Source organism: Tachysurus vachellii, chromosome 17 (assembly GCF_030014155.1).
Source record: "Tachysurus vachellii isolate PV-2020 chromosome 17, HZAU_Pvac_v1, whole genome shotgun sequence".
NCBI lineage: Eukaryota > Metazoa > Chordata > Actinopteri > Siluriformes > Bagridae > Tachysurus > Tachysurus vachellii.
In genome coordinates this window covers 17,909,121-17,926,982 of record NC_083476.1, presented here as the reverse complement: position 1 = coordinate 17,926,982, position 17,862 = coordinate 17,909,121, and the positions used below count along the sequence as shown (strand labels likewise).

Here is a 17,862-nt window from a genome sequence, read left to right as displayed (position 1 = left end):
TATGACTGTAGGCAGCAGAGCGTCGTGCAGCTCACACCGGAGAGAAGTCATGCAGGCCTGGTGTTCAGCCTTGTCGTCCTTCCTGTGTTGAGAACAGCTCAGCAATCTCACTGTGTCCTTTATTTGATAGCCTTGAACTCCTCTTCCGGATCTCTGACTCACCACATGATCAGGTACTCTATAGATTATCTCTGTAACCAGCAAACATGGCTGTATGTTGAATAGTTATATACAACACAACTCATTTGAAGGTAAGAAACACTGCTTGGTGGTTGACTGCTTCACTTGCTGAACTTTGAGTTGAGGAAAACGTTAGGATTATTAGTCGATTGCTGCATTATTGCTGATTTGATATCTCATGCACTCGTAGGCTGATCTCACTGCACAGCTACAAAAAGGAATCTAAATAATTTGCATTATTTATGGCATGCATTAGTTTAACAGTTGAACGGAAATTGTACTGTACGTAGTGGTTTGATAAATATAAAAACTCTACAAAACATGATCGATCTTGTAATTAATTTCCAATTTCCAGCATCCTCTTTTATTTATTTATTTTTTTTAAGTATTCAGTGTACTATATCTAGGGGGGCACGGTGGCTTAGTGGTTAGCACGTTCGCCTCACACCTCCAGGGTCGGGGTTCGATTCCCGCCTCCGCCTTGTGTGTGTGGAGTTTGCATGTTCTCCCCGTGCCTCGGGGGTTTCCTCCGGGTACTCCGGTTTCCTCCCCCGGTCCAAAGACATGCATGGTAGGTTGATTGGCATCTCTGGAAAATTGTCCCTAGTGTGTGATTGCGTGAGTGAATGAGTGTGTGTGCCCTGCGATGGGTTGGCACTCCGTCCAGGGTGAATCCTGCCTTGATGCCCGATGACGCCTGAGATAGGCACAGGCTCCCCGTGACCCGAGGTAGTTCGGATAAGCGGTAGAAGATGAATGAATGAATGAATGAATGTACTATATCTCTGACTCAAAGCTCCTTCTGGACAGTAAAAGAAAATCTATACCAGAGTTACTGGGGGGGGAAAAAATCTCATTGTCCAAATATAATTTCCATTTAATATGCATTAGCAAATTAATTCCATGTTAAAAACTTGTAGTTCATAAATCAAACTGGCAGTTCACATTGAATTCTGTATACGGTGTAGTCTGGGATATGTCACGGTGTCAGTTGCTTGATGTTTATCAGTCACCACTACGGTACTGTGAGGGGGGGGAAAAATAGATCAGGAGAATCACTAGGAGATTTTGCATCAACTACCAACACAAGTTTTGCAATTATTCCTGTGGGAAATGGATGCAAGGAGTGGAGAAAATTCATATATTAAATATATTTTTTGGGTGGCAGACTTACAGATGAAGTGAATATCATTGATTATCTTATGATACAGTGACTGATGACAATGGGTATTCGGCAGCAGTTGAGTCAAACTTGGTGTGTTGGAAGTGGGGAAAAATGGGCAAATGTAAGAATCTGAGTGACATTAATAAGGGACAGATTTACAACAACGTGAATCAGAGCATCTCCAAAATATCAGGTGTTCCTGGTATGTAGTGGTTAGTATCTTAAAAAAAACCAAAAAGTGGTCTAACTGGGGAGAATAAAAGGTGTTCGAATGCACCGTTAAGACTAAAGCATGTACAGTGGGCATGTAAGCATCAGCACTGGATCATGAAGCAAAGGAAGAAGGTGGCCTGGTTTGAAGAATCACATTTTATTTTACAATATGTAGACGGCTGCATGCGTCTTTCGCTTTCCTGGGATAGATGTGACTTCGGGATGCACTTTTCTGTATGTTAATGGATCTGCTGTTAATATCTTAAAACAATGCATCTACAGGGGGTTTGAGGTGTTAATGCCCTGATGGCTCAAAGCTGTTTTGGCAGCACAAGAGGGACTTGCACAAATATTAGCCAAGAGGATTTACATCTAATCTACATCAGATTTATTATTAATTAGGTTGCAGCATCTGTGTTTTGTGAGCCACTTTTTATATAACACAAAATCACTCCGACCAGGACTTTTCTGAAACAAATGAACAAAAATACCAAATATAAAAACACCAGTGATGCTTTTAAAACAGCACTGAAGTATTTCCATGTTTCCCAACTAGTGCTCGGCTACCAGCTTGTCCAAACACAGACTGTTAGAATGCATCATCATGCACGCTAAAATATAAAGGCATAAAACAACTATTTTAAGGGTCAATAATTAAAATGACTCCCTTTGCAATCCGAAGCGTGCTCTCTTTCTGTGGCAGTGAAAAAATACTTGGACGTTAAAGGAATCTGAACCTCCTGCCTAACAGTTTAAGCATCAATGCGTTTCTTACGATTCATTTGTAAAAGCGTAATGCTGCTTAATCCACACTGAATGGCAAGCAACTCTATCATTTAAATGATATAACACTCCGTATTAGCAAGTGGTCCGTATCGCAGGTACAAAACGACTCTTTTAATTTGTCTTTTAGTACTCTTTACAATTCATATTGACATTAATGACCGTTGAATGGGAGAGCAGTGCGTCGTGTTCCTCAGAGACGTTCAAGCTCTGCTCGACTCACTTAAGCACTTCCTTGCTATAAAACTCTGTAACTATGTAAACTGCAATCCAAAAAACTTCTCTGTAGTATTATAGCGGTTAGTGTTGCTCTATAGTGGAGTCTCTGGATGAATACATTGCATACTCTGTACTGTATTATTATATAGCCTATCAGCTCTCCTAATTTTGCCCATTTATTTAGGCAAACAATTGGCCTTGAAGCTCTCTTTAATCTCTGTGCTTTTAAGGACTGTGAAGGTTTTTCCCTGAGCAGCCGCCCACTTGAGGCTGTCATTGTGAAAACCGTAAGGATAGTGGGTAGGATTTTTTTTTTTTTTTTTTTTTTTTTTAAGTGGTATACTGCTGTTTATCTTGGCAAGGACATATTTCCATGTGTGGTGTTGTTGTCTGAACACTGTAGACATCACACATCACTCTATCAGGTACATTGCTTACAAACACCAATACACTGTGGAAAATAAGTAAAGAAAAACACATTCCGGTGCATGCTGTCATAGTAAAATAAAAGTGGGTTATTTTTCTATATATAAGCTAATTTTAAGTATATCAACAATTACACATGTTGGAATAGAATAGAAAAGAATAGACTTCATTTTGTCACATATACATTGAAATACAGTGAAATCCTTTCTTTGTACTGTATATATCCCAACTTTGGAGGTTGGGGTCAGAACGCAGGGTTAGCTATGATACACCACCCCTGGAGTAGTGTGGGTTAAGGGCCTTGCTCAAGGGCCCTTAACAGTTGCAGATTGGCAATGCTGGGGCTTGAACCCTGATTCTCCAATCAACAACCCAGAGCCTTAACCGCATCTCTCCATGTTGGTAAATGCCCTCATTTTTCTCTTGTGAAAAACTTTACCCCCAAAACACAGACACTGGAGACTTCTTTATAAAGCAAATAATATATAATTTTTTATTGGAATGTTGGAATATGGTGAGATATTACTCAATATCATCATAAGAGCAGGTAGGTTTTTTCCTCAATAAAAACAAGAGATGAGTCAATAAACGTATGACTTGGGAATGATTGACAGTTGTGCAGCTTTTCTAGATCATACCACATCAAGTTTTGCCCATTTTCCTGCATCCCACATTAATAATCTCCCATTTTAAATTCAGTAGCTATAAATTTAAAAATGGCACCCTTTAATTGAGTTTCTTGATGTCATAAAATTAATCGACAAATGTCAAAGATTAGACGAGTTTATATAAAACATCGTTACCTATATTTACTAGGGATGCCAGCAAAACATTTTCGGCCAAAAAAAGTGATTCGTTTGACAATTTTAAGACAAACTCTTTCAATTAATTTGTCAAATATGACTTTTTTTTCGGCAAAGGTTTTGCCGACGAGTTTATATCAGACGAGAGAGGCACCTTTTGCAGATATGAGAGAAAAGATGGAGGAGAAAATAGTCTACAGCGAAGCGTCAAATCAAGATGATGTGAAGAATATCCCACAGAAATTCCCACAGAAATGTGAAGATGATCTTGAAGAAAATCCTACGGAACTTTATTTGGGGTAAATCAGAATCGTTTAACTGACAGCTGTATGATAAATAAATTCGAACATGACTTTGAATGTGATTGGTTTATTCTAAACATAGCCCCACCCCCAATTATTATTTAGGCAACCAGTTTATTGTAAATTTTCCTTATACTTAATTTTTTCCCCTACCTGTCGGTTGTACAGAGCTGTGTAAACGTTTTTTAACGTGTGCTGCTAGTGATGATTTAAAAAGTGATTAAACTGCTGTTTGTTCAGAGCAGATGTGTTCAGACGGACTACACTTTTGCAATCCGGAGTGTTTTCATGGGGTTTTATAGTAACCACCAGGTGTTTGGAGGAAAACAACTGCCACTCATCCGTTTTTAGTTAAGCTGTAGAAACTAATGAAGTTTACATACACACTTTCTTCCTAATTGCTGTACTTTTTTCTAGATAGGAAGACATTGAGCTTTACTTCAAACATTTTTTACTTTCTTTATATATCAGTTTCCAGTTTTGCTGCTGTCTACTGAATCATTACTGAATGAGAATGAGTTTTTAAATTTTTCCACACGAGTGTTTGTGTTGCTCTGAGCCATAATACAGAGAACAAATTTAAAAATAATTTTTTAGAAATAATCTTTGTTTTCTTTCTTTCTTAATTATGTCATCATAATATTGTATTATATAATAATAATAATAATAATAATAATAATAATGACTTTTTGTCATACAGATTTTTTTGTTTTATTTTAATTAAATAAAGATTTTCATTTTTTCCCTATATATATTGAATAGAGACAGGGATTTTAAAATGCCTACCTGTAAAAAAGAATACTCTCTCTCTCTTTTTTTTTAATTCTAATTCATGCCGCTGTTGAGTTTATAAATTCACGTCTTGTGTTCTGCTTCAGTGTTCTTTGATATCTATTTGTGCTCAAGACTTGTATTGTTTAATGTGTAGTGGGAGTTAAAGGGGGGTGATGTGGTGCTGTGTGGTGAAGGATATAATATTGGTTCTGCAGTCACAGGAATCTGGGTCAGAGTGTGCTGAGTCTCTCTCTCTCTCTCTCTCTCTCTCTCTCTCTCTCTCTCTCTTCTTTCACTCTGCCCCTTCTCTCTCTCTCTCTCTCTTCTTTCACTCTGCCCCTTCTCTCTCTCTCTCTCTCTCTCTCTCTCTCTCTCCTTTCACTCTGCCCCTTCTCTCTCTCTCTCTCTCTCTCTCTCTCTCTCTCTCTCTCTCTCTCTCTCTCTCTCTCTCTCTCTCTTCTTTCACTCTGCCCCTTCTCTCTCTCTGCCCCTTCTCTCTCTCTCTCTCTCTCCTTTCACTCTGCCCCTTCTCTCTCTCTCTCTCTCTCTCTCTCTCTCTCTCTCTCTCTCTCTCTCTCTCTCTCTCTCTCGTTTGACTCTGCGCCGTCTCTCTCTCTCTCTCTCTTCTTTCACTCTGCCCCTTCTCTCTCTCTCTCTCTCTCTCTCTCTCTCTCTCTCTCTCTCTCTCTCTCTCTCTCTCTCCTTTCACTCTGCCCCTTCTCTCTCTCTCTCTCTCTCTCTCTCTCTCTCTCTCTCTTCTTTCACTCTGCCCCTTCTCTCTCTCTCTCTCTCCTTTCACTCTGCCCCTTCTCTCTCTCTCTCTCTCTCTTCTTTCACTCTGCCCCTTCTCTTTCTCTCTCTCTCCTTTCACTCTGCCCCTTCTCTCTCTCTCTCTCTCTCTCTCTCTCTCTCTCTCTCTCTCTCTCTCTCTCTCTCTCTCTCTCTTCTTTCACTCTGTCCTCTCTCTCTCTCTCTCTCTCTCTCTCTCTCTCTCTCTCTCTGTTTCTATCTTACGGATGTAATTGAATACGAAGGCAATATCCAGAACGAACGCGTAATGTCTTATAAATGGATACAAACACAGATACGATTAGGAGTGCTGTTCTATTTATATTTTCCCAAAAAAAAAAAAATCAAGTGTGTACCAAGAGTGGAATCCAGAGTGTATTAGAAATGAAATAATGCCTCACAAGCAGACTTTAATATTCTTGTAGATTCGACTAAGCGGCCACTCAGGTGTAGTGCTGCTTTGTACTTTTACAGCAGCTATTTGCTCATTCTTAGTACGGTTTTAGTTACGCTACAGGTTTTATGTTTTAAGGCTTAGATTTAGTTTCCACTAAATTTGAAGTTATTGTTTGCACATATTTAAAAACGCATGGGTGTAATTTAAAAAGAAAATCCTGTCACATCTCTATTCTGGATCAATTATAGGTTTGAGGGATGTAACACAGGCTGAGGTACTTGTACCTTTTTTAAGTAGTTTTCGGGAATGAAATAGTAGTAGTAAGGGTCACATTTAACAAAAAATTTTACAAAATATGATTTTTTTTTTTTTTTTTTTTTTTCTCTTCAATTTTCCCCCATGTCTCATGTTTTGAAAAATACACCTTACTTATGGTGATATGCTAAATACTTAAATAACACCTTACTTATGGTGATATGATATTAAAAGACGATGAAGTCGATCTCAGTGCACTGGGTGGATCAGGCTTAAGGTCCCAGCAGGACTTCTTCCTCGTCTTCCCCAAGTAAAATCTGGTTAAACAAAAACCCTATAAAGAAAAGGCTGAAGCTCAGCATGATTGTAAAAAGCATGAGGCTAGTGGGCAGAGTTATTTCCCAGTAGTGTTATTACTGTGTACCTTCTGTTTGCGTGTCTGTTTCCATAGTTATGCAGTATTGAGCGCAGGCAGGATGTGGCTTGGTGATTGTAAAGCTATAGAAAGCTCCCTGATGCTCCCGTATACCAAACAGCATTAAAACCTCAGCATGTCAATCAGACCTTCAATTACCTGCCTGAACTACACCTACAGTTTTGTTTGACTGACTGTACGATTGCACAAGCCTTATTTACTTATCAGGAGAGGAGTAGATACACTGCACACTGCACCATCTTTTTAAAGACAAAATTGGTTTTTTTTTTTCTAGTCTACATGAACAAATCGAACTCTGATTTAATGGGATAGGGTTAGGATTTATCCACTTGCTATAACCATTTTACTTATACATTATTGCTTTTATTTCTTGGCTTATTGGTTTGTTTAAATAAATAAATTCAGTATAATTGCATCAGCTATTGTACTGGGCTGCATTATAAATCAGGATTCCTCCTCAGTAGAGATTCTAGTTTTAAATGAAGTTTGGATTAAAATGTTTGCAATGAATATTTTCTCAGTATACAGTAACTCACCTCCGGGTGATAGGATGAGCTTGGTAGGAAATGTCCAGTGGTCCAGTAACAGGTTCTTACACTATTTTGCATCCCAGTCTGTTTCTTGACATTGAGCTGTATTCTAATGCTGTCTGAGAAGTGAGGAAATCCAGATCCAAAAGCATTAAAAGCAGTGATCGCTACAGGTACTAGCAAAAATGTCTGTCTGTCTGTCTACCCACCCACTCATCCACCCAAATCCATCCATTTCTCATTTAGCGCCATAGAGCTATTATTGCTCCTGGTGGTCACATATGGGACCTGCAATAGGAAGTGCTCCTGTAGGCCCACCAGGACTCTCGCTGCCCTGTGCACCAGGAGGAACAGATGATCAGACAGTTAATGATATGGCTGACAAATTAGGCTAGTTATTAAAATACTGTTCCATCAGGCCATCCTTAAAAATATTCTTGTTTGCCGTAACCTGACCGACCCTGTCAATTTAGGACCGACTCAATTTTTTTTTTGCTTTAAGTCCGACCGACTTGCCGGTTGTAAATTTGCGTTAAGCAAATTTTTTTTACTCTTCAAACAACTAATACAAAAGCAATAAAATAATATTAATTATATTTTAGTAAGTATTGTAAATATATAAATTGCCTGGGCCTACATACACACGAAGGCTACGTTCTTTCTTTTAAATAAAAACCCGTGACATCATCTATGTTTACACTATTGGTTAACGGAGGTCACACTATGGCCTGTGCGTTCGCTTCGTCTCATCCTCTCATTCACTGTCAGAGTCAACAGTTTGTGCTTGGTAATGATGGCTGCGGCTGCAGTAAACAAAATGTTCGCGGTCACCGTTCAAACAAATTTGTTTGTGGTCTATATAGCCTGCGTCAAAATGAGGTTTGCAATGATGCGTCCGAAGGCACGGGTTGAAGACCACAGTGACGTCACAATGTGCTAATTTGTTTAAATTCATACCTACGTAATCACCGTCACCAAAATTGTACAGTTTTTTTTTACATTGAAACTTGAAGAAAAAAAAATATAGACCTACCTACTGACCTTTTTATTTATTTATTTATTTATTTATTTATTTATTTACTGTTACTGCAAACCAAAATATTTTTAAGGATGGCCTCACCAATACATTTTTTTATGGTATAAGAATCTGAACTAAACTAAACTAAAACAAAGTACAGTGTGTCTGTGATTTCACAATACTACATCGGGTATAAGATTAATATGAGTATTAAAAAGACCAGCAAAGGGAAAGTGGGGTTGTGGAGTGTATAATATCTGCAAGGCTATACAGAAATTCACCATGTGCACCATGGTGACCTTTTTCCCCATGCAAAGTCTGTGAAAAGAAGCAAATGGGTCTCCCCTTTCCAATGCTGTCTTTATTTATTTGGGCTTCTTTGTGGTGTGGTGTGGTGTGGTGTGGAGATACTGTTGGGCTGGTTATTTAGCTGAAACTTGCTATTCCTGGTTGATGGCAGAGGGAAACTGGTTTGCTGAGTCAAACTAAGAATGACTTTGTTCAGAATGAGCTGCTAGGCCGTATGCTGGATCTTAACTACAGATTTAGTCTGATAGCCTTTTAACTTAAACTTGTTTGACCTCCATTAAAATTTATGGTCACCAGCCGCTGCTAGTTAAAAAGCTTTCATTTTTGTAGGAAGTGGTGTTATTTCTGTGTTTGTTCAATTTATAGACTACAATATACCTTCCTCTTTCTCTCTTCCATGCAAACACACACACACATGCAGAAAGTGCTGTGTGATGGAAGGCATATTGAGTGTTTGGATAATGGTATTGATTTTAGGTTTACACCCTAAAAGGCCTCATTTACCCGTATAGAAGCATTAGCACCTGAGCAGTGTGTTATGTCTCTGCAGTGTGTGTTGTGTCTAGAGCTTTCAGCTTGTGCTCCACTCAGCAGTTTCTCATTGTAACCACTATTTTAATCTGTTTTTTATCTTTCCGGGCAGACAAATATACCGTTCCTCCAGAACGTCTTGAATAACGACCAGTTCCTCTACGGCACCGTGGACACGCAGTTCATCGACGAGAACCAGGAGCTTTTCAACCTCAGACCTGTTCAGAATCGAGCCCAGAAACTCTTACATTATCTGGGTATGGTGACACAAGCAAAAAGGATTTTTCTTGACTGACACATTTTTCTAGCCGTAGTTTGTTATGCAATGTTGGTGCAATGTTTGGGTGGAGCGCAAGTTCATGAAATAGCATGCACTGGAGAAAGCAAATGCATATGATCAAAAGCTTTTACTACACAAGATCGATACACTTTTATTTTAATGGAAACGTCTCTAGAAAGCTGTTTTTCTTGACTTTCATCTTTATATCGACGCTTAGGTTTCTCAGATCGTATTTTAAAGACTACCTAGGATAGCTCATCGTATCAAGCTTTTTCTAGCTGGCCTTTAGATAAAACAGCAGACGTAGCTTTGAACTTTCTGAGGTCTTGTGGGTGTCTAAATGTGTGGTTTTATTTATTTATTTTTCTTTTCTAATCTCAGGTCATGTCATGGTGAATGGACCAACGACTCCCATCCCTGTGAAAGCTAAGCCTTCCTCTATTGATCCAGTCATCCCAGCAGTGCCTCTCGGTAAGCGATGCACCTACAAATCGTACCTTCAAATCTCCTAAGTCCTGTCCTGCGCACACATCTAAGACTCCTTCCGTAAAAGCTAATGAAATGTCTCCAAAAAAAAATACATGTTTGTGTTATCAGTGTAAAAATCTGTTAATTATTAGTTTTAAATTATGTGGAGCATCTGTCATACCAGTCCCTGTGTGAGAGCTCTTACTATAAAAATTATGATACATTAGAAAGAATACATTAACATAAACCGGTCCTTCATCCTACATCTGGAAACCTACTTTACAGATGTTTACTGTCTGATCAAACTTTCCTCACACATCTGCTCTGTGGAAGAATTATAATTAACATGTAGCGCTGCAACTAATTATTGATTCATCTGATCGGTAAAACGAATCAAAATTGAATCTTTCGTTCAGCGAATTATACTACAGAACTTATTAAAAGGTTTTTTATATAATAGGTCAGTAACGAAATGCAAAATGACTGAGGTCTAGCATATATAATGTCATAAGAATATTTTTCAAAATTATTCACACAAAATAATTCAAGGACATTGAATTTTCTGCAGTTTATTTATTGCTTCCAGACATTTTTGCAGCTAGATATCAGTGTGACCAAATAGACCAACAATCACTGTATGAGGTTCCCTGTAGTTCAAGCCCTGTTTTGTTAAATTCCGGTCAGTTTCAAAATAAAGACTGTTATTGGATTACCGTCTGGCTAACTGAAATGCTAAATTAGTTTTGCTACCCATGTGTACACAAGTGAAATCATTTTTGGTGTGTGGAATAAACGCCAAAGTTCTTATTTTGAATTCGTTCCCTGAAATCAACTTTCAACGATGAACCAAAAGCAGGATGGTGACTATATAGTGTAATGTTTTAATTAATAAAATCAATCAATTCTATATAATGCGCTATTCTGTTCCACATTCGTGCATTATTAATGCAGGATCTCGATTATGAATCAAATATGCTTATCCAATGTGTTTTCCATCGGATGTGTTTTTTTTTTTTTCATCATTTAGTTGTTGTTTGTCACGTCGTACATCATAATGTCAACTTATAATGAAATCCAGTGACGAACTCTTTTATTATTAACTTTGATTAATCATGCTGATTATTTGTAGCAACCCTTATTACTTTGTGTGCAGTGGTGTCCGATATTTGTTAATGTTCCAGGTATCGATTGTTGGAAACTTCTTAGGAATTGTTAGGATTTTACTTTGACATGCTATCAAAAGCAAAGTTGTGGGAAATTTTGTAGAAGATGGTATAGAATTTTCCATCAAAACCTGCACGGCTGTATTGTAATTCAACATATTAATGATTTAATCGCATCTTGAAGACTGTAAGACAAAATTCTATAGTTACTTGGGGTAGATAATGTAGAGCTACCAGCACTGCTCGACTGGTCCCACCATCTCTCAGGGTAAGAGGTAGACACACATCAAGACTCTTTTCTGTTCTGGCACCGAGGTGGTGGAATGAACTTCCCCTAGATTTCTGAACAGCTGAGCCACTGGCCATCTTAAACAACGAGTGAAGACCTACTCTTTGCTGAAGCACTTAACACTTTTTCCCTGTTTGTTGTATGTGTATATTTAAAAAACAACAAAAAAACCTGAACAGTGATTTAGGTTGATGTCTGTAGTCTGTAACCTAGTGAACCAGTGGTAATGTATTCATCGATAGAGCTCTGGATAAGGGCGTCTGCTAAATGCCGTAAATGTGAAAACTTATGATTCTGCCCGTTTATCTTTGGCTACGTACGTTTTATTGAACTTACTTGTGAGCTACACTAGGGATTTTTGGAAAGTTGGAATAATCAGTGGAGTTTGAACCTCCATAATCATCCATTTTGAATTTGGTTCCTACTTGCCAGTCCATCTTGACACATCTTAAGTTTTAGTTTCCTCCATCAGCTTCGGTCATGATTGACATGGATTTCCTCATTTAGGACTAGAAACGTTCGCAGAAGTTGAGGAGGAGGTTAAGTTTAAATATTCATCTGTATGAATCTACGCAAATATATACAGGACTCTACAGTTTCACTGGGTGTCAGAACTTTAGCCAAGCAGAGTTTAAATAGTAGTAGTAATAATAATAATAATAATAATAATAGAGCCACATATTGTGTTGAATTCTGGAAATATTTTCTCAAGTTTTTATCTCCAGTTCTTCATATTATGACATTGGACAGTGTTGAAAAATGAGAAAAGAAGCTTGTGTTCTTTATTCTTTTCTTTTCTTTTCTTTTCTTTTTTTGGCTTTAAATGCAAAGCTTGACAGCCAATTTGCTGGCAGTGTCCTGCTGTCACAAAACACAACCACAAGAATAATAAATATACAACATTTTTAACCAACACATTAGCAGTGTGATCACTTGTACCATCACAATTATTTCAATTGTAACTTATTTAGTGTATTTTATGATGCAGTTTTCCTTTTAAAGAAACCTTTAATTTGATCATTTTTGCATCAAAAATGATGCATTAACCACAGACAATTTCTTAGGCAGAATATTAATTTGGTGGCACAAACGGTTAAGGCTCTGGGTTGTTGATGATAGGATCAGGATTCAAGCCCCATCGCTGCCACTGTTGGGCCCTCGAGCAAGGCCCTTAACACTCACTGCTCCAGTGGTGCTGTATCATGGCTGACCCTGTGCTCTGACCCCAACTTACAAAAGGTGGAATATGCGATGAAAGAATTTCACTGTGCTGTAATGTATATGTGACGAAATACAGGCTTCTGCTTTTTCTAATTTTACCCTCAACTTTTAGCATCAGTGTTTATATGTAAGATTTATTTGACATCTTTGTTACTTATCTTCGTAATTTCTTTTTTCCTTATGCCACTTTTTTCAAGCTCTTTTATACCAGCATCCTCTGGTTGTACACAACTTAGAAATATTGCCACAAAACAGCTTTACAGACCTCCAGATGTTGTTCTGCATCCCTGTTGATAGATTAAGGAGCTAGTTAGTATGGAACATTTGCAATCTCTCATGCAGTTTTATTGAACATCCTTGTTTTATTTGTATCCTTAAAAAGAAATGGATATGCTACAAAAGTGTGTGTTTACTTGTTAAAACATGTTTGCCGGAATTGAATGACACAATATTATATTAGGTTTGCATGTTTCCTATTTTTGTGCCATAGTGTTATTTTGTTCCAGTGTTGCACAACATGACATCTTGCACAATATTGCATATATAGTCTCAGGATTATATAAAGCATGTGCATGACAACTTTCTGATTTTATTTTAATTATTTATTTTTAAAGCATTGTTGTTATTTCGCTTTTATTTTCTTCAAAGAAAAGTTCTTGAATCTTGAATATCATAATGATATTAAGGTTTACTTATTGAGGAAAAAAAAGGTTCTTCCAGTCTCTGCTCACATTGTTTAGTGTAGTGTCGTGTTTGCTTCATTTTATTTAAAATTATGTGATAAGCGTATAGAAAAATCAATATGTGGCTTGCAGAGGTGTGTGTGTGTGTGTGTGGCAAAGGGAGTGCACATGAGAAGGATGGAAAGATAGAGATGGAGAGTGTGAGATTGGGAGTGTGTGATGGGGAGAGAGAGATGGAGAGTGAGTGCACATGTGAGAGAGAAAGTCTGTCTGCTACAAATAAAGAATGCATGTAAATTATTGTGCTGTTAAAATGATTCTTTTTGTTTGTGGTTCTTTGCAGTCCAGTGATTCAGGTAATGTTTGTATTATTGATGTGTGTGTGTGTGTGTGTGTGTGTGTGAACATAAACATTTTAGGAGCTCCTCCAACGGGTTTTAGAGATGTGTTGCTAAAAGAAGGCCCTGAAGGCTTGGCCAAAGCGGTGCGCTCTCACAAAGGTCTGCTGTTGATGGACACGACCTTCAGAGATGCCCACCAGTCTCTCCTGGCCACTCGGGTGCGCACTCATGACCTTAAAAAGATTGCACCTTTTGTGGCTCACAACTTCAACAGCCTCTTCAGCCTGGAAAACTGGGGAGGTGCGACACTTCATATTCTTTCTCAAACTCCTTTTTTATTTGTTCCTTTTTTATTATTTGCCCAGCTTCACCATTAGCCATTTGTTTGTCACTGCATTAACAATAAGCACATATTTTAGAAGTTCTTCAAGAACTTATTGCATTACTGTAGATACCCTTTAGGTATTATACATGTTTTATACTCATTATATAGAACATCAAATCTCCCTTTACATTAATTGATGGTGATCTGAAGAGATTTAATAATATAACTGCATAATGATGTACTTGGAATGCGTTTAGAATATTGACGTCATGACGCGTTATAACACATTGTGTCACCATTATATCTCATCATAGTCCATAACGTAAAGGGACGTTTGTCGTTATGACCAATGCATATTACTGCATAATGCAACTGGTCATGATGCTTTGTAATGACATGCATGTGTTGATTTAGTATAGATTTGACCTTCATAGAAACAGCTACCAGTTGTTTTTCAGTTTCTGTGCTGCCCATTAAACATATCTGCATTATTAATAAAAGCATTCCTACATACAGTAAGTGGCTCCTCTGTAGGGCCCGAACTAGTGCTCTTCATCTCAACTTAATTATTAACATTTAAATGAAATATTCATGCTAGACATATTAGGTTCGATCGCACGATGACCAAGGGGACTGGTCAAAGGGATGATTTGTGTCTTCTGTCTCTCTCCTCTTATTTATTTATTTATTTTGGACCAGAGGATGGCACTCCATTAAATTTCCTCTCACACTGAGCTCTCAGATTATGCAGTTGTGGGTTTGACTCATTTTAGTGAAGGTTGCTATAATACTCTAAGAATGCTTAAACGCTTGTGTTTGCTCTTCATTATGTATTCGTATGTTCCCAAGGTTACGACATGAGCAGGGAGAGAAATAGACAATGGAGATGTTATTGAATATCATGAATTTCTTTCTCCAGGTGCTACATTTGATGTGGCAATGCGCTTCTTATGTGAGTGTCCTTGGAAGAGGTTGCAGGAGCTGCGTTCTCTGATCCCCAATGTGCCTTTCCAGATGCTTCTGAGAGGAGCCAATGCTGTGGGATACACAAACTACCCAGACAACGCAGTCTACAAGTCAGCATTGTGCACCCACACATCCACCACCTCGGGTTTAGCATACGGCTAAAATCCGAATCCATTAGGGTGCTTTCACATTTTCTCCGTTTCATTGGAACCAAATGATTAGAGATCATCTGATGGATGGTTGATTGGCTCAGCTTGACTGACGTGAGAAAGCGATTCATGCTTGATTCAGCTGCAGGAAGTGAATCGAAGCTGCTGTGTATTTTCCTCCCATAGTTGTCAATATCTATCTGTCTTTCTGTCTGTGTATCTATTTATCCATCCATCCATCCATCTATCATACAGATTTGTTTATCTTTCTCACACAAGTCGATCTATCTATCAACTAGATCTTTCCACCCACCCATCCACCCATCCATCCATTCATCTTTCTATTCTCTCTCACCAGTCAGTCTATCTATCGATACGTCTATCCATCCATCCATTTTTATGAGCATGACATTTTCAGCTCGATCGACCAGCACGATTCATTCATTTATTCATTCATGCATTTGTTAATGATGACCAAACCAACAAGCAAATGAATTGAAAGAATCATTTTTGCTCTCATTCAGACTGGCAGAAGGTGTGAAAGTGCCCCAAACCTAAATGAATGGAAATGAAATAAAAACTTATTGTTTAAGTTGTTTGTTTTTTAATTTAAGACTGTAGAAAGTTGAATGATGTGTAAGGTGATGGTTTGGTTCCAGGTTTTGCGAGGTGGCCAAAGAGAACGGCATGGACATCTTCCGTGTCTTTGACTCTCTGAACTACCTTCCCAACATGCTGCTGGGAATGGAGGCAGCTGGGGCAGCGGGAGGTGTGGTGGAAGCGGCCATCTCCTATACTGGCGACGTCTCTGACCCCATGAGACAGAAATACTCGCTGGATTACTACGTGAAGCTGGCTGACGAGCTCGTGAAGGCTGGCACGCACATACTTTGTATCAAGGTACAAGTTCTAAGCTTTTTAGACCTAAACAGGAGGATAAACATCTTCAGGCTGAAGTAATTTGGGATAAATAACATCTGAAGTTCTTTGGGATTGAGCATTCTTCATGTTTTTCCTAATGGTCTCTTTCACATGCTGTGGTGCTTTTCCTACATAGCTGCCACCCACTCATATAATACCCTGCTGATCTACTGTCTGTCTCATTCTAAATCTCTCACACACACGCGCGCACACACACACTCTCTCTATAACAATCTCTATTCCCTCTGTCTGTTTTGCTCCAGGATATGGCCGGCTTGCTGAAACCAGAAGCTAGCCGTTTGCTTATTGGTGCACTGAGGGATCGTTTTCCTGACATGCCCATTCACGTGCACACTCACGATACGGCAGGTGCCGGCGTGGCAGCCATGTTGGCGTGTGCAGAAGCCGGAGCTGACATCGTGGACGTCGCAGTGGACTCCATGGCTGGCATGACCTCTCAGCCCAGCATGGGCGCCATCGTCGCCTGCACAAAGGGAAACAAACAAGACACAGGTGAGATCTGCTGATTGATGGATGTTTCTTTAAAGGTGCGGTTTGTTATGTTTTAATTTTTTTTAGAACATAATAATGATGTCATTTCCGAATACCCTCGAATCCGAATACATCAGTAGTTATAACATCACGCAGTGGATCTGGAAGAAATTCTGTATTTTGGGTTTTTTTTTTTTTTCTGGCCCAGCAATTAACTCTGCCCTTTAAATTTATTTAAAAATGCCTGAGTGGCTATGTCACCATACAGTGCATCTGGCAGTTTTTGTAAAATAAATTTAGACTTTTTTTTTTTTTTTATTAAATAAATTTTTTTCTGGCCCAGAAATGAACTCCTAAAAATTTCTAAACTTTAACTGTATCATCATGCTTTTTATATATGTTTACTTTTATTTTATTTTATTTTTTCTGGCCCAGATGTTTGCCCTACCCTCTAATTCAGGAAGACTATAAAGTTTTAAAAAGAATAATTTGGTTGAAAACGAGTGAAGGGAAGCCTCCTTTATCTTCCCTCATCTCTTTTACAGATCGCCCCTTTAAGTAGTAAAAAGAAAACATATCAAAAACAATATGAATATAATATGATGTATGTTTGGGGAGTGAGGACAATTGTTTATCCCAGATATAAGAATGCTTTGTTTCTGTTGCCTAATTGATCACACTGTTGTCTATATTTGTGTTTTTGTTTTTTGTTTTTGTTTTTTTTCCCCTCCATTGAAACTTACTGTAGTGCACTCTTGAGCCAGGGCAATATCAAGTATTTTTTTATTTTTTTGTTCTAAACAGCTGTTGCAACCTCTTTTGTTTTTACAGAAGCACACTTACTCCTGCTTTAATGCTGCCTGTTCCAATCAGCCCAAGTGGCACAATTCATATAACCACGCACACTCCAGTAATCCTATTTTCATAACCACATGCACTTGTTGCCGTTTTGTGTAGTTTAAAAAAAAAAATTAATTTTTTTTGCACAAGCTTTCCCGTGTTTGCATTCCTCACATTCCTCTCCGAGGGCGAGTTGGGTTGAAGAATGTCGGCCGTTACAGAACAGCTCATGAACACAACACTGCAGACGAGCGAACCTAATATAGAGCAGGGAGAGAGCGAGAGAAAGTACACGGGGTGGGAGAGGACGAGTGAGGAGGAAAAGTGACTGCGTAGTGGTGAGAGCGAGAAAAGGGCAACATGAAGGGTCATGATGCACGAGGCATCATTTGGATAAGCTGTGTGACCTTGTGACTTTTCATTAATTGTGACGTTGGAGCAACCACTGGTGCATAACCTCATCTTAGGAGCTTGGCAACTTGCCAATTTGTGTGTGTTTGTGTGTCTGTGTGAGATGTGGATTGAGAGAGTGAGTGTGTGTGTGCCCACATGTGTGTAAGAGAGAGCGAGAGAGTATGGGAGAGTGTGTGAGAG

At 38.6% G+C, this 17,862-nt stretch overlaps 1 protein-coding gene across 1 annotated transcript in view; it reads left to right on the top strand.

The window, feature by feature from the left end:
* pcxa (pyruvate carboxylase a) overlaps positions 1-17,862 on the top strand; it is a 134,397-nt gene that overhangs the window by 98,250 nt on the left and 18,285 nt on the right. The window contains exons 11-16 of the mRNA XM_060890880.1: positions 9,243-9,387; positions 9,792-9,881; positions 13,654-13,875; positions 14,820-14,976; positions 15,675-15,915; positions 16,200-16,449. Coding sequence (XP_060746863.1) covers positions 9,243-9,387; positions 9,792-9,881; positions 13,654-13,875; positions 14,820-14,976; positions 15,675-15,915; positions 16,200-16,449 — 1,105 coding nt within the window. The remainder of the gene's footprint in view (positions 1-9,242; positions 9,388-9,791; positions 9,882-13,653; positions 13,876-14,819; positions 14,977-15,674; positions 15,916-16,199; positions 16,450-17,862) is intronic.